This window comes from Saimiri boliviensis, chromosome 18 (assembly GCF_048565385.1).
Source record: "Saimiri boliviensis isolate mSaiBol1 chromosome 18, mSaiBol1.pri, whole genome shotgun sequence".
NCBI lineage: Eukaryota > Metazoa > Chordata > Mammalia > Primates > Cebidae > Saimiri > Saimiri boliviensis.
The window spans coordinates 42,409,022-42,427,376 of NC_133466.1; the positions used below are offsets into that span (position 1 = coordinate 42,409,022).

The 18,355-nt window shown below is 35.9% G+C and overlaps 1 protein-coding gene across 6 annotated transcripts in view; it reads left to right on the forward strand.

Moving 5' to 3' along the window:
- Positions 1 to 18,355, forward strand: part of EPHA6 (EPH receptor A6) — a 986,592-nt gene that overhangs the window by 625,147 nt on the left and 343,090 nt on the right. For 5 of the 6 annotated variants that reach the window (XM_074389177.1, XM_039480541.2, XM_074389178.1 and 2 more), the window contains one exon: positions 752 to 876. The exons of the other annotated variant lie outside the window; for it this stretch is intronic. In XM_074389177.1, coding sequence (XP_074245278.1) covers positions 752 to 876 — 125 coding nt within the window. The remainder of the gene's footprint in view (positions 1 to 751; positions 877 to 18,355) is intronic. 6 annotated transcript variants of the gene reach the window in all.

Consider the following 18,355-nt stretch of genomic DNA (forward strand, 5'->3'; position numbering starts at 1 on the left):
CTGAATGATTGTTGACTTCTTTGTCAAACAGTGCTGTTTTTTTAAAATTAGAATACTTAAAAAGTATTTTATAAAAGGTGCAAAGAATAATTTATGATACATGTTTTTTGGTCATATATTGGAATTTTAACAGATTATTTTAATTTTGAATTAGAATGTTAATTCATAATGTATAGGAAAATAAAATAGACGATTCTGAAAATAATTTCTAAAGTTAAATATTTTAATTTTATTCAAATGTCATAGAAACTATGCAAAAGAAATAATCCTCACATTCATAAACAATCATTTATTGCAATTATAAAGCTTATAATATAAACTTTGTAAAGTCTTAAAATGTCTAGAGGAAAGGAAGAAGCCTGTAAATGATCTTGTGATTGCAGAGTTTGTATTTTCCTACAGTATATTAATATTTGATAAAACACACAAGCCAAGTATATTATATTTCATGTTGTAGTTCAAGACCAAAACCATTTTAAAGAAAAATATCCTCTCCTAATCATATGAAAGATGTTGAGTTCTGGCCCTTACTCTTGGAATATTTGAGTTTTTCCTGTGTTCCCAAAGAGTGTTCCTAAATATATTTAATGCCTGATTTTGGGTGAATAGAGCATATCTTATTAATCTGCCTTCAACAAATGATGTCCTCTTCAACAAGAATTTTATTTTCCTTGGAAGAGAAAATATTAAAGAAAGGATAATGGAAAATGATTCCTGCCAATTAATTCTTAGTTATTTTCTTGCCTTTCAGCACCTTCCCTGATAGGTGTGGTAAGGAAGGACTGGGCATCCCAAAATAGCATTGCTCTATCATGGCAAGCACCTGCTTTTTCCAATGGAGCCATTCTGGACTACGAGATCAAGTACTATGAGAAAGTAGGTCTTATTTGGAGCTTCCTATAAAACTACATATATATGCGTATATATGTATAAATTAAGCATGTCGTTATACAATATTATTTTAAAACCTGTTCCTCTTCGGCCTAACCTAACCTCACACCTTCTGTTTCTTTGAATCCTCTCTAACTTACTATTCCGCTTCTAATTTCTTAATTAATTTATTTTGGTTTGTGTCAGATTAAAGTAGAAGATGTAAGATCTTCATTTCTGTCATGACCTACTCTATAGAGTGTTACGGTATTGTAAGAAGTAGTCATTTAATCATTTCTTCGATTTCTTCAATTTAGTTTGGCTACTATAAGATTGCTTCTAACATTCAGTTAAGAAGAAATTTTAATATTGAATTACGATAACCTAAAGTGGGTTTTTGTAGAACATATCCTTTGCCAGTGATTTTAAAGTTACAGTCTGCTATAATTTGGAAAGCATTATTTAAGGGATAAATGGAAATAGCTTATAAATGAAATACTTTCTTTACATTCAGGTTAACTATTTCATTTTATAAGAAGCCAGCAAGATGCCGGGCGCGGTGGCTCAAGCCTGTAATCCCAGCACTTTGGGAGGCCGAGGCGGGTGGATCACTAGGTCAAGAGATCGAGACCATCCCGGTCAACATAGTGAAACCCCGTCTCTACTAAAAATACAAAAAATTGGCTGGGCATGGTGGCGCATGCCTGTAATCCCAGCTACTCAGGAGGCTGAGGCAGGAGAATTGCCTGAACCCAGGAGGTGGAGGTTGCGGTGAGCCGAGATTGCGCCATTGCACTCCAGCCTGGGTAACAAGAGTGAAACTCGGCCTCAAAAAAAAAAAAAAAAAAAAAAGAAGCCAGCAAGATAAACTCAGTTGACGAATCCTTATTTGTGATAATGGAACCCTTATTTCCATTTTTGCTATATAAAATTGTTCTCAATTAGTATATTTCCCCAATTTATATACTTTATTACCTTTATTATATTCATATTCTTTACACTTTTTCTCTCATTTCTCACCATTATGATAGTCTTGGCATCAATATTACAGCAGACCACATAGTCAATTCTGATATGTCTCATTGTGTTAATAGTACTTCTAGAAATTTGCAAATGGAATGCTAAATAAAAATTTTCATGTAAAATTATATGTAATATGCAGCGGTAGGTTACAAGAGGAAAGAACATCTTGCATTTCTGTACTTTATTGGAAGCAAAGGAAATCATAAAGGAATTTAGTCTTCCTCTGAAGAAATAGAGGGCAAGAGGAGAAATATAATTCTACTTTTTCAGTTTGTTTTGTGCACTGTAACAGAATACCACGGACTAAGTAATTTATGATAAACAGAAATTTATTGGCTTATGGTTCTGGAGACTAAGAAGACCAAGATCGAGGGTCCAGCATCTGGAGGGAAAGTCTTGGTTAGTCATCCCACTGCGGGAGGAAAAGGCCAGGGTGAGAGAGAAATAAAAGGAACCCAAACTCATCCTTTTACAGGGAGCTCACTTCTGCAATATGAAACCCACTCCCTTGGTGACACCAACCTCACGGGTGAAACCATAGCCTTCATGGCCTAATCACGTTTCAAAGGTTCTGTCTCTGGCTACTGTTTTAATGGTAATCAAATTTCAACATTAGCTTGGAGGGGACATTCAAACCATAACACATAGCTTCCTCTATTCCAATGCCTCAGAGTAAATCTAGTTTTGATCATGGGAGAGGTAACTTAGGAGCATAGCTGTATCCATTTTTTGTCGCTCTAATAATTTCAGCATTATGTAGTCAGTAAAAACTGTCATTATCTTTAAGTGACATAGGTAAATCCATAGACTAAAAAAGGAAAACTTTACTGAATTTAAATTGGAATATAGATTCTGCAAATTAGCCTGGTCAAGATGTGCTCAGAAATCTGCTGGGCTAGCCTTTCAAATGTTGTAGCCTATAGCACGCTGTCACAAGAAAATCAATATTTTATGTTCACTGGTTTAAATATATTTTCATACACTGAAAATTTCTGACTCTTTAACAAGCAACGTGAACATATATACAAGCAACTTTTAGAATCAAAATATTTCTCTGTGTTTTATAAGGGTTATCTTTTGCACACAGAAAATCACTGTCCAATTTTGTAATCATTTATACCTTACATGTTTGAGGATGAAAATAACTTGCAATATTTCTAAGTTAAGATAAATCATACAGATTCAGTAGAAAGAGAACCACAGTCACCCAATCAAAATTTTAGAAATCAATATAATTCTAAAAGATAGTAATTAACATAATATTTATGTTCATTCTTATGTGTAAAATGTTTGGCTTTATTACATAGGTTTTATTTTAATGATGGATTAGATGATATTATGAAAAAGTTTATTTTGTAAGAAGATAGCGATAACCCACTACTAAGGGATTAACCATAGAGCTGGAAGTCACGGATTTCTAATTCATGTATTGACTCTGCCTTTCATTATGCTATGGCCAGAAAAAGTCAATTAATCTCTCTATGCCTCAGATTTCATATTAATAAAATGAAAGTAAATATAGCAACTTTTTGGTGGGTTGTAAAGATTATGTATAAATAGACCTAAAGATGAATAGCTCTAAGTTACTAGTAAAAATCACTGAAGCTAGCATTAAGGAAATATTTAGCAAATAATACAACATAGAATCAGAAAATGATAGTGTGGGAATTATGTACAAACGAAATAAGCAAATTCGCAGGGGAACTGGCGAAAGAATGGGGCCAGTGACACTGTGAAGGAAGGTGCCAGTCACACTCATGACAGTGAGGGAAACTCTGGATTCTAAATTATATCTCACAGTTCATCTTAGGAAAATAAAGAATCTGAGCTTCTCTACTCTGGCTCTCATCAGTTATTGGCTACAGCCCTTGGTGGAAGGACACATATAGTGTGCAAAAAAAATTCATAGGCACTTCTGGTTCTCTGCAATGGCTCCCGTGGCCCCAGTTTAGTTTCTAAAGAAGGCTACAGGTACCAGCCCTGAAACACAAAACACACAGAAACTGGCAAATGGAAACAGAAGTAAAAGTGATCCAAGTTGATTTTCTGGAACACTAACTATTAAAAAGGTAGCTAAATTCTTGAAGAACTATTGGAGAATTAATGCTTGGCTCATTGTAATATTTATATACTCTTCAGTCTTTAATGTTGGTGCCATGTTGTTAAAAAAGTGCATTTCATTTTCATCGGTTATTCTATATTGCTATACACATAATTGATCCACAAAAGATCAATTTTTATACCATTCTTTGAGGAATTGATACTGTTTTATTATTTCAAATGCATTTTTCTGTAAATCAGGACAGAAGTTAACCTGCTTGGAATGTGAAGTGGCTCCGAATATCTGAGGTTAAACACTGTACTATTGTGACCAGTGATCTTTGCTCAGAGAGTGTTACATATTAGAAAAAAACCTCTGGTCTGAGTATTCAAATATTTGAGTTAGGCTCAGATATTCATTTTTTTACTTCTATTTTCTCATCTGTAAAAGAAGCACCTAGAAAGATCCAGCTCTAGGTTGTCTCTTACAGTTTTAGCTATTGTCAAAGGCTAATGTTTGTGTCTATACAGTTAAATAGATAAATTATCTTATTGTTATGCCATCCCTCAGATAACTGGTTTTTTATTGAAATAGACTGAAATTGAAAACACACACTAATGTGCGTGTGCATACACACACACACACACACACACACTTTTCAAAATACCTCACCATAGAGAGCAGTATTCTTAACATCATAACTATGCATAAAAATTAAGACCCTGGCATTATTCTCTTTCTCTGTCTGTATGTGTGTGTGACGTGTCTGTGTCTGTGGTCTGTTTGTCTGTGTGTTCGGGTATTCAGTGATATGTGAGAAAGAAAACATATTGCTTTATGGATTATAATGAGCTAGATATTCCTTATTCATTTAATTATATTCCCCAAGTTTTAGTCACTTTTATTTTTCATACTCAGTCTTTCATTTTCCTTTAACTCAAGTGAATGCAGCTTGACTATGAAAAGGCACTTTAAAATAATATGGGGACTCAAGATAAGTCACAAAACTTTTTTTCTGTTTTTATTTATATTTAATTAACATGATAATGCTTTTGTCCAATAGGCTCTCCAGTAGAGCTCATTTTTATCATGAGGGAACTAAGACATCGTCTGCTCCCAACCTCTCAGTCTTCCCCTTCAAAACAGTGCAAAAACCTCTTCTAGTCATATTGAAGAGCAATTATACCCTTTGTCTTTGTTTGTTTTGTGATGCTATAACATAATATCTTAGACTGGGAAATTTATAGGAAACAGAAATTGACGTCTCACAGTTCTAGAGGCTGGGAGGATCAAGGCGTCAGTGGGTTTGGTGTCCGGTGAGGGCGCCCTCTTCACTTCCAGTGTGGCTCCTGGAATGTCACACCCGTTCCTCACCCAGCAGAAGAGCAGAAGAGCAAAGAGCGGGGAAGGGGAGCGCCAATGCCACCCAAGGGGGCGTAGCCTTTACGGCCGAATGATCTCTTAAGGGTCCCGCCTACTAATGCTGTTACCATGGCAACTAAGTTTCAGATGAGTTTTGGAGGGGTCATTCGAATCATGGCGCCTTTTATCTCTGTTCTTCCCTTCTGTCCTTGCCCTTTTTGTTCACATTCTCGGTTTTCTCTTCCTGGGCCCCCCTTTTACCTTCTCCTCCCTGCTTTTCCGTCTTTCCTGTTTTTCTCGACCCAAGCAAGGCACACGTCTGTCTCTTGCTTCTTTGTTATTTCATTATTCCCTTAGTCTGTTTGGGCTCCTATGATAAAAATTAACATACTATGTGGCTTATAAGCAATAGAAACTTATTTACCAAAGTTTTGGAAACTGGGAAGTTCAGGACCAAGACTCCCGAAGCTTTGGCATCTGGTGAGGGCATTTTCAGGTTGGTTTATAGACAGTGGTTTCCTCACTGTGTATTCACATGGCAGAAGGGAAAGGGAATTCTCCAGAGTCTTTTTTATAAGGGCAGTAATCCCGTGCACGAGGGCTCCACCTCCCGTCACCTAATCATCTACCAAAGACCTCACTTTCTATACCATTACCTTGGAGTTTACTATTTCAACATGTAAATTTTGGAAGGACATAAACTTTCAGACTCTAACAGTTATACTTACCAAATTAGTCTTGATTAGAGTTATTTGTTTGTGCATCTGGAATCCCCTAGTAGTTTACAACTCCCTGAAGAAAAGAGGTTATTTCAACCCTCAATCTTTGCCTAACACAGCTATTTCCTTTCAATAGCATTCTAGTTGAATTAGAAAAATGCTCTCTTTGTTCAGAACACATTCCCAGGAAATTAAGAAATCATGTAGCCACTGTAAAATTACCTTGAAGGCAGAAAAGAAAGAAAGAAAGAAAGAAAGAAAGAAAGAAAGAAAGAAAGAAAGAAAGAAAGAAAGCCTCCAAGATTTTCTGTTTCTACCTGTTTATAAGAAAGACCCATACACATGTTCAAAAGCTGAGAGAACATTCTGTTAAGAACAACACTGTACGCTCCTGTGGGCAAAGATTTACTTTGTTGACTTTTCTATCCTTAGTGCTCACAGAGGCACATGGGGGCAATCCATAGACACTGATTTTTGACCGATTTTATGCCAAGTACTCTTTTAAGTGTTTTGCAAGGACTAATTTACTGCTAAAAACATTTGAGGAAAATATTATTCTTCCGCCCATTTTACAGATGAAGAAACTAAGGCACAAGAAGGCTAAGTATCTTTACCAAAATCACATAGCCAGTAAGTGGTTGTTATAGCTGGCCGTTATACCTTACATTACACCGACGTCTCAGAAAGTCATTGCTTTCTGCTGATGCTGATTTTCTAGGTTCCCTGAGGCCAAACATTTCATTACTCTCTCATGCCAATCTTGTATCTGTAAAATGGCAGGAATACAACATACCTATCTCACCAGGGTGTTGTACAGTTTCACTAATCATCAACTGGTAGCTCATTTTGCAAACACGAATCCCTCATAACAGTTCATTATTCCCACATCCAGTATTTTAAGACACTATGACTATTAAAGTCTTTCTCAAAGTGCTCTTGTTAATTTTTATCACAGTCAGCAGTTTTTAGATTTTAAGAAAACTCATCATGGAAAAGGTAGCATTTCTTATATCCAGATGGTCAATAATTATTTATATAAAAGGATGAATTAACATAACCTGCCAGTGTTTCACTTAGTTCACAGATTATAGAAAAACTATCTTTGCTTTTTAGTTCAAAATAAATAATTTTGTGACAGTGAGAATAGTTTATTATTAAAAATGAAAGGAAGTTTGTGGAAAGTTTTTCATTATGGGAAATATTCTTATCAATCAGGGATGATTTAAAGTAGCCTCTTTTAAAAGAGGGTTGAAGTCTTAGTGTCTTTCTGAAAGTCACTTACTCTTCAATATCACACTTCACACAGTAAGTCTTCTTTCTCCCTAATCCTCTTATTCTACTTTCTCAATATAGTTTTTCTACAGATAACAACCTAATTACTAATTATCCCTCGTTTTTCTAACGATAATCTGTATTGCATATCTTTATATAAAAATATATGAAGCAATTGTAGTGATAATCAACATAAGAAAGAAAAACAATTCTTCCTTTTTATATGCTGCTCAATATACATTTGTCATTTTCTTTTGTTGTATTTCCTTTATTTAAGGCTTTGCCCAAGGGAGGAAGAGAATTTTATCTTTTCTTCAGGAAGGCCGCTCTTACCTCCATCCATTATTTAGGTACAGAAACACATCTTTGTTCTCTGCCTGTTCCTTCCCCTGTCACCATCTAATTTATACATTTTGCTACCTTCATGTAAACTATCATATGAAGTTAAATGTGGTTATGATACAAGGAACTAAGAAAAGTGTGATTGGGGAAAGTATGGATCACATGGGGATCTTGCTGAAATGCAGATTGTAATACATTTGATTGGGTGGGTGAGTAGTGTTAGGGATGGTAACATGAGATTTTACATTTCTAGCAAACTCCTGGGTGATGCCAGCATTACCCTGAGTTGCCAGTCTCTAAAAGCCCTGCTTCTTCCTCACCTCATTTAATCGAGTGTTGATAAAGGGGAAAATAATCACAATGCTCTCAACATACATGTGAACTTATATGTTATGTCTCTATAATTGGGTAGCATCTCTGTAGATTTTATGTGATTTGTAGATGTTTTTGATTTGTAGATGTTATATGACATCAGAACTACAAGCTAATCTGAAGCAAAATGCAGTAAACAAAGGACCAAGTCAATTTTGGATACAATTAGGTGTTTATAATGGAATCAGCAAATTCCTGAACTGCTAACTAAAGTTTTTATGAGTTTCTTTTTTTCATAATTATTTGTTGCAGTGTCCACCACAGATAAATTAGTTGTGAGCATTTAGTACTAACTGAAACAGCGTTACCTGGAAGAAAATGGACAGCAGGGGAATTTACTGATATAAACCCTCATTATAAAGATTTTATATACAATTTCCATGTTGTTCAGCAAACATCACATTGTCTGTGGAAGCTTGTCTTGCTTAGTAAGCCTAGGGAGGAACATAGTGCCTATAGCAGAGATTCTCATGGTAGCAAGACTCTGACTGGGGCCAATACTGCATCCACAGCAGCATCTGTGTGGTGTGCACTTAGCAAATGGAAAGAAATTAAAAATATATTGGCACCAACATTGCAGAGTCTGCGTATGTGTGTGTGTGTGTTTATGTGCACACACACATATTAACTATACCTGTCTCCTGTTTTATAAAGGTTATTCTATCTTTGGTTTGGTTTGAAGAATGGATTTGTTTAAAATTATAGAAGCTGGATTTCATGTATTAAATATTTATACATCCAAGAAAGGAAAAAAATAGTTGATGAAACTAAGGACTCTGAATAAACTTCATTCAAACTTTTGAATATGCTATGGGGAAAAGAAACATCTTCCTTTTCTATCTCTAGGCTCATGGCTGAGGTCCTTATAAAACCCAATTAAGAAGAGAAAAGCCTGAAAATTTATTTAGTAAAAATTTTACATAGCCTGCAGATATAAAGACCTAAAGAAATAGAGAAACCTCTATATTTTTATGCTTAGGTTTGATCAAAAGCGAACAGTTGTCCCGAAGTATGATTCAACAAAGGGATGTGATCCAATGATAGTAAACTCAGGGGAAGTCACTTAGCAAGGCCTATCGTTCAGATTATTCTTCATAGATTTGTGTCTTTATAGATAAGGATATTCCTTCCTCTGGGCATAGGCAGAGCACCTCTCGAATGAGCCTCTTGACCTGATTCAGAGGAGGAGGACAGGGGAAGGTCAAAGGGTGATCTTTCTACTTTTGCCGTTTGCTCAAATTCCAAGGTGCTATATTTAGAAATAGCATGTTTTGAACCCAAATTTATAGACTGAAATAAAGGTTATAGACTGAAATGAAACTATCAAAAGTTTATGTTCTGGTTACAAGAAAACCAAACCCTCTTTACTACTGCTCAGAAGGCTGGGATGCCTTTAGTGATATGGAGTCACTGTTGTACAATTTCAGTCCCAGACTGATGTTCTTGAGTACAACCAGGTAAGGCTGCAAAATTAATCACACTTCTGCTAAATTGCCATATTTCAGTCAGCTGTAAGTTACACCTTTTAATTCAGTTTCACATTCTAACCTCGGATTCACTTCCTTCCATATTCCTAGTCATACATTTCTGAATTTGCTTCCCCACCACTTTCCTGAATTCCATGTCTTTATCTCTTTTATCAATGAGGTTAGAATAAACAATCTAATTTTCCAATTCTGAACCTCTGTGACTGCAGAAGCTTATTATTTTTATTGTGTTACACTTTGCTATGCAAGGTGACAGGAAAAAAAAATCAAATAAGACTAAGGAATGAAGGAGACATTTGATGTTTTCAGTGAAAATATGATATATGTAAAAATTAAAAATTACAGAGAAGTATAGAAAAATATAAGAATGAAATAGTAATTCCGTTTCCTCAGCGATCTGGAAAGCTACATATTTTACTATCGAGTTTTGCATTTATAAGAAAAGAGAAAACATATAAAGCTATTTTGAAGTAATTATTAACTTCTAAAAAATGTTCAGTTTGTCTTAAGGAATCGGTTCTGTTTGGAGGAAAGAAAATAATACAATATGGGATATATGTGGGGAGTCCAGAGGTTATATTATCTGCAATATTAAGTTATCAGAGTCCCTTTTAAACATTTGGGCTAATGCCCACCAAGAATCAGTGTAGCTTGGGATTATACAAATTTATACAAAATTAGTATTTTTCTTTTTTTTTTTTTTTTTTTTTTTTTTAGAAAATTCCTTCTGGGGAGTAACAAGGCCATAAATTCAAAATTCCTCTAAATTTCTGTTCTAGTTTGGTGAAAATGAAACAAAACTCACAGACGCCATTTTAAAAAAATGTAACATTGCCATGAATTCAAAGTACAGTCAGTCAGCCTTCAAAAAAGTACTCTTCCAGCAATGAAAATTATGAATATAATGTTGCTACTTTTGAAAGCCTGTAAACCAAAAAGTGACTGAACCAGGTCTCAACAGATAGAGGTTTATTTTGCCAAGGCTGAGGGTGCGCCTGGGGAAAATTAAAAATACAGCCATGGAGCATCTGTGACCTGAGTGTTTTCCAAAGGGGTTTTTGGGAACTTCAGTATTTGCAGAGGAAAGAGCAAGAAGGAGGGAGAACAGGGGAAGGAGGGTAGGCAGTGAGGCAGATGGTTACATTCTTAGGAGGCTCATTAGCCCCGATACATCTACATTTTATGTGTGAAAACGGGGAGTAAACAAAAAAGTCAGTTATGCGTTGTCTTGGTTAGTCAATCTACATTTTACATAAGATAAACTAAACACGTGAAAAGAGAGTGCAAATGAAATGAGGCTATGATACAAGGTTGTGAAATTACAGCTCTCTGTCTGAGAACTAAAGGAAAGCAGTTTTTGCGTTGCTCGGTCACCAAGCTTAACTTTCTCCTTCACGTGGTGTGTCTGGGGTCCTGAGATTATATTTTTTCACCAGCCAAGAGTACAAGGCAGGCACCTAATTTACTATCCCAAAATGATAAAGGACTAAATACCTAAAGATAAATCTTACTAGAATTATAATACCTAAAGGTGAATCTTACTCGTTTTTAAATACAAATTTCAAGATAAGAGCTGCAACTAGGTTTTGTTATCTAACCCTTAGCAAGTTTTTCCTTGATAACTGTCTTTACTGAGAGTTGACTGAGCCGTATTCCCTGAAGACAAATCCAAAATTTGTTCGTATCAAATGCAATTTAAAATGCTATTATGTGGTGGCTCAAGCTTGTAATCCCAGCACTTTGGGAGGCCGAGGCGGGTGGATCATGAGGTCAAGAGATCAAGACCATCCTGGTCAACATGGTGAAACCCCGTCTCTACTAAAAATACAAAAAAAATTATCTGGGCATTGTGGTGCGTGCCTGTGATCCCAGCTACTCAGGAGGCTGAGGCAGGAGAACTGCCTGAACCCGGGAGGCGGAGGTTGCGGTGAGCCGAGATCGCGCCATTGCACTCCAGCCTGGGTAACGAGAGCGAAACTCCGTCTCAAAAAAAAAAAAAAAAAAAAAAAATGCTATTATGTTTGTTTCTATTCCTTAAACAATCACTCTTTGGGGCTATAAGTACAAACATACTTGCCAAATCATAAAGTAACTTTTTGCTTCCGATAACTTCCAATACTCTTCCTTCAATCTGAAAATCTTAATATGAAAAATCTATATATTGAACAAAGATGCAATTTATCTCTTCCAAGGATTTTGAAACCTATGAAAACTTGTGAGGTTTATATTAAGAAATTTCCCGCCGGGTGCAGTGGCTCAAGCCTGTAATCCCAGCACTTTGGGAGGCCGAGGCGGGCGGATCATGAGGTCGAGAGATCGAGACCAACCTGGTCAACATGGTGAAACCCCGTCTCTACTAAAGATACAAAAAATTATCTGGGCATGGTGGCGCGTGCCTGTAATCCCAGCTACTCAGGAGGCTGAGGCAGGAGAATTGCCTGAACCCAGGAGGCGGAGGTTGCGGTGAGCCGAGATCGCGCCATTGCACTCCAGCCTGGGTAACAAGAGCGAAACTCCGTCTCAAAAAAAAAAAAAAAAAGAAATTTCCCAAAAATGGTGAAGTGGTTTTTTACAGAGTTGCGTTGTTTGACTCCATTTATCTTCAGGAAACATAGTAGAGGAAACATATACCACACAGAGGTCAGGCAGAGTAGCAACTTACCTTAGTAGCTATCAGAAATTTCATCAGATTTCCTCATAGAAATATTCTCCTCCAAGAAATGCTTCTGTAAAAAAGTATCTGTGTGTTTGTGTGTGTGTCTAAACTGTGCATTTTAAAGCACAATTCTTATTAGGCTCTATAGCTTTCAAAATATATTATAAAGAAAATACAATTTTTTAATAAAAATTTTCCTTAAGAAACAGGTGAGTTTCTCTGTTCTCCTGCTAATTTAACTTGATTTGCAGATTTTTACTGCCAGAGGGGATGTCTAACTTCCACGATTTGTAGTATATTCAGCATTAGGAAATGTGCCCTGTTGGAGAAAGGGAACCCATGTTTATTGTAGGGACAAGATCTGATTTTCCTGAATAAATCAGAAATAGAATAAAAAATGAGTTGGACGATAAAATGTTTGCACATTTCTAATCCTTGAAACGACTTTTTGGTCTTGAATGTAGACAGCAAACTCTTTATACTTCAAATGGATTATGAAAAAGACAAAAATAATACTATTATTTACTGAGTGTATTCCTTTGGTGTGACTCATGTTAAGACGAGCTAATTAGCTGTTAACCATTTGAGAAACACTGACCTACTTCATCATTATCATTTAGATTTGAGCCAACTCGCAATTTAGGAAATGTAATAAAAATATAGTTTAATATTGATGGAACACTAAAAGTGGATAGACTGTTGCAATTTCATTTTTCTTCTTTTTCTCTTTCACTATTTGGTGGCTTTTTAATGGAGTCATATTGATATTTCTGAAGTAGGTATCTGATAAATATGAACAAAAATGTACTATAATTTATAATCATAAACTGGTTGAAATAAAATTGAACTCTCTAGTTCTATTATCAGCTCTGTCTCTAGTTGTAGACCTTGGACGAGCCCTTAAACTTCTCTTTTTTTTCAATTTCTTCCAGTAAAATTGAAAATGGCTTTATTATATTATGTTTACGCTCTTTTTCAGCTACTAGAGAATCAAAGTTAGCAATTCCCCAGTCATCATGTATGTTGACAGACTTAGGTTAGAATTCAGGCTTTGACACTAATTAGCTGTGTGACCAAGGCTTCTATTGACCTCGAAGGCCAACCCTAGGATATGAGAGAGAGACTGTGTAGTGGTGTGAATACCAGAAGGTGGGAACCATTGAGGTCAGTTGTGAAGGCTGACCATTGTATCAGCCAGCTTGGCAGCATCTGTGGTGCTTTAGTTTGACTTCAACAGAAATTTATCCAGGAAGAAATGAGATATACCTATTTTGAAGTGCCCATGGTTTTTAAACAATGCTCTAGGCAGTTCGGTATAGGACAATTTCCTTTTTAAGAATTTCCCTGCAAGGCTGGACTATGAGATCCAAAATTCACCATATTAACTTTAACTTTATACACATACCAGATCTTTTTAATTTCCAAATAATTGGGTCATATCATATAAATATCCAATAAAGGGTATTTCTGTTTCTAAAACAAAATAAAAACTCAAAATTTTCACATAAGCAACCTTATGTATACTCCCGTTATAAAAGATAAACTTATACCTTTGCCCTCATATTTGGCTCTAAAAAATTATGTTCTTCTGGCACTTGTAACACCTGAATAATTTTTGACAGGTAAAGTATGCCAGCTTCTGTGAGAGAAAATCCCTGTTTTACACAAGGGTAAAACGACCTTTGTAAACAATGGAAATCTTCTTTCAATATATAATTATTAATAGAAATTAAAGATATGTGGGTAATTTAATTTTTCACTATTTTCAGTAAAAGAGATTCTTAAACTTGATCATATAAACCCACAGAGAGCCTTTTTAGGTCATTAAAAAATAAAATATTTAACTTTTCCTGAATCAGTATTAGTTGTAGTATCAAAAACAAATAAGTGATGTGCTGCATAGATGTATAAGGAGCCATGGCGAGATAAATAGATCAACTCATAGTATGGAACAATCAGCCACAAAAGTAGCATGAATTTGTGTGTGAGAGAGAGACTGAAAAAAAGAGAGATTTAAATCCTGAGCATACAACCTAGCACAACCTTTCTTTTTTTTTTTTTGGCTCTGTGGCCCAGGATGAAGTACAGTGGTGCACTCATGGCTCACTGCAGCCTCGAACTCCTGGGCTCAAGCACTCCTCCTGCTTCAGCCTCCCAAAGCAAGCTAAGACTACAGGAATGTGCCGCCCCTCCAGGCTAAGTTTGTTTGTTTGTTTTTTGTAGAGACAGAGTCTTGCTTTGTTGCTTAAACTGGTCTCAGAGTCCTGCCCTCAAGCAATTCTCCTGTCTCGATTTTTTTTTTTTTAATTTAAAGAGACAGAGTCTTGCACTATTGCCCAAGCTGGAGTGTTGTGGCACAATATCGGTTCACTGCAACCTCCAGCTCAAGTGATTCTTCCACCTCAGCCTCCTGATTAGCTGGAACTACAGGCACATGCCAACTCACTCAGCTAATTTTTTAGCTTTCTGTAGCGATAAGGGGCCTCACTATTTGTCTAGGCTGGTGCTGAACTTCTGGGCTCAAACAACCTTCCCACCTTGGCCTCTCAAAATGCTAGGATGAAAGGCATGAGCCACAAAGCTTGGGATTTTGTAAAAATAATGGTTGAATTAAGGGTTGAGTTTTGAAATAGAAAATTTAAATTGAGAAAGGCCATTTCCCAAGAATTTTTTATATGGATTTGTATTGCTTTATATATTCAAATAAATATCTTAATAAAGGCATGGCTAAACACTGAGGCATTCCCCTGCTTCAACCAGTTCTCTGAACTCTGTGATACTGGCTCATCTTTTCTAATTGTTAATCAGCACACCTCTTTAAAAAATGAATTTCTTTTAGAGAATGCCTTACTTTCTTAATTTGGATAGGTACTTAACATCTTCAAGAAATGCATCAAACCTTTAAAATTTAGAGAAAAAATAATTACTACAAAAATGCTCTGGGACTTAAACTATTACAACTAAAACTGTTTGAGCTGATTCCCGCATAGTAAGCGATGTGTATTAAGCGGCTTCATTTCCCGGCTCTACTATTATTATCCTCATTCCTCAAGGGTAGACTTAAGTGTCTTAGATTCTCAAATGAAAGGGAAAAAGCCTAAGTCTGTATTCTGCTTCGGATAACTAGAAATAATTATGAGACTTCTTTGACCAGATATAATTTTTGCCTTGGAGAGCAAAGCAAAGCCCCTTGCAACAGCCATTATTAATGACACTGATATAATTACTATTTGAAAAAAGGAAATCTGCCCAGAAAAATCAATTATAAACCACCAAATGTTCCTTGGACTTTTCAGAGAGATTCTATGCCTATTGTCCCTCATGACCTCTCCATTAAGAGACTGGTTGGCTATCTTCCTAATGGTTGCCTTCAATTATTTAGAGAGGACTTCTAAGCTTATGAATTTCATATTAAAATATTCTGGAGAATATTTCCTGATTGTCTTTCTTGCAGAACAGAGGGGTCACTCTGGGGAAAACGGAGTAACCTAGGTGGCTTTGCTTTAAAAAGGTACCTCAGGGTCCTCTTCCATTAGGGCAGTTTGTCATGCAAACATTGATTCTCATAAAATGAAGCAAACGGTGTATGATGACTTTGCTTTCACTGAAAAATTACAGGAAAAAAAGCCTAATAGTTAAAAGAGTTATTAGGAGCAGTTATCTGTTATCTAAAGCGAGCTTGATTTGAGCATCTGCATTTATCACCTCTTTTGTTTCTAACTTGACTCATTCTGCTTTTCTTAACATTATCCTCAACATTAGTGGCTGAGTGTCCTATTATAATCATGCAATATTAATTAGTCTCCAGTTGTGAGAGATGTATTCGTTTGTAATTCTGCCTTTTCTATTCCTTTGAGAGCTTGAAGCTGGTAAAATGTTCTAAAAGATATAGTTTAAGGCAAAATTAGAAATGAAGACAAACTTTATAAAATGGCAGAGAATATCCCAGGGAAGACGCATGTTGAGATGAGGATATGAATTTGTGAAACGACAAAACAAACTCAAACTGGTCCTGTGCAATCGTCGTCACACCTTGACCATATATATCGTTTGATTTTAAAATATCACCAGTGTTTCACAGTCTGTATCTGAAGAGCTTGTTAAAGAATTTGTCTTTGAACTCAGGCATCTGTTTGAAGCAGATCACAAAATGGACATTTCAAATCACAGTTCATGTACCATGTCTGATTTCTATTATTTTGTAAATTAAATTATCAGAAACAAAGTATCTGTAACACATTAAGCGCCCTGAAAAAATTACTCCAATGAATTAAAACTCAAGAATGTGCCTGTATTCTGCATCGACAAACATTGGTTGAATTTGTTTGCTGATTTGTTAAATTGTCTTTTTAAAGGCAGTTTGATTTTTTTCTTCTTGAGTTTTGCTTGAGAAAAAAAATCTAATTTGCTAATTGTGGAGTCACATAGTTTGTTGTCAAAATAAATGTTTCTCCATTTCACCTACTTGGCAGGATTTCTTGGACCAATGTTTAGCCCAAGTATTATAATCTGTGGCATACAAAAATCTAAAACACGTATTTGTTTTTATTATTACAAATCTACACTTCACCTTGTACTAATATTTTATTTTAATATAGAAAAAAGTAGATATATAGAAGATATAGAAAAACAAACATAGGCCAGGCATGGTGGCTCACGCCTGTAATCCCAGCAGTTTAGAGGCCCAGGTAGGCAGAGCACCAGGTCAGGAGATCGAGACCATCCTGGCCAACATGGTGAAACACCATCTCTGCTAAAATACAAAAAATTAGCCAGGCATAGTGGTGTGTGCCTGTAGTCCCAACTACTCAGGAGAGCCAGGGGAATGGCTTGAACCTGGGAGGCAGAGGTTGCAGTGAGCTGAGATTGGGCCACTGCCCTCCAGCGTGAAAAAAAAAAAAAAAGAGAAAAAAACAAAATGAATGAAATAACCCCACATGCCAGTTGCTGAGGTACTTATTTTTGTGTCTACCTGACAGGAGTTCCAGAATTATTTCCTTCACACAATGCTTTTCCCTAAAAATGAAATCCAAGACTTTGTTGCAATCTAAAGTTATGTTCGAATTTAGAGTTAAATGAACTGCGGTGATAAAAATCCTTTGTGGATAAAGTTTTAAGTGATTAAAGGGATGAAACATTTTCCTTTTTGTCTTAGGCACTAACTTATGATAGAGAGGTATTTAATATTAATAACTGTGGCAAAATAAGAGGACAGGAGGATTCTAGGTGAAGGGAACGTAAATGTGAAAGCCCAAGGTAAGGAACTTGGCAAGTTGAAGGAACAGACACTGTGCTGTGACTTGAACACGGTGCGGAAGGAGGGATGAGGCGCAAACAGCGGCCAAGGAAGGCACAGCGCACCGTCTCTCCCTTTCTTCACATTTAACAAATGTTTATTGTACATCTACGCGTGTACTGTTTAGCACTACAGATTCATGTTGGGAATATTATAATTTTTAAACAGCATTATGTTCATTTAAATCTGCTTAAGATATAATTAACTCACCGAAAATTTATTTCCTTTCATGATTACAGAATATCTTTTTATCTTTGCTCAGTATCTTTTTAACTTTCAGTTATTTTTCCCCAATCCGTCATTGAGGAAACTAATCTAGAAAAATTTACTATTTTACACTTCTTACCTATGCCCCTTTTCTAAATGCTCAGATCAAGATAAGGCATTTAAGGTATTTACAAATGTCTTTCTTAACATATTTGTATCATGAAATAATACATTTGTTTCATGCATTTTATTTCTCAAAACATTTAGTTTGGAATGAATCTAAAACAAAATATAACACCATTTCAAAAGTTAAAATATTCCAGTGAGCATATGTCCCTGATGAAATATATTTCTTAAAACAATTATACTCCTGGTATGTCTTTCATTTCATTTAAACGTATATGTCATTTGCTAAGTGAATATTTTGCAGGGACAATAGAAAATTGCAAATGACCGTACACCTTTCTCTGACCATGTCTGTCTCCCTGTGTTGGCTCGTAAGTCCTATTGGGAACATGTCAGCTATATCTTTGGCCTCCCTGAAGAAAAGTGCTTCTCCTGACACTGTGTAATCATTTAATAAAAATTAGGGAATAACTGATTGTATGAATGAGTGATTTCTTACTCCTGATCTTCTACTGTTTCTTTTTTTTAATGGAGAAAAGTGCTGTGCCGGGCGCGGTGGCTCAAGCCTGTAATCCCAGCACT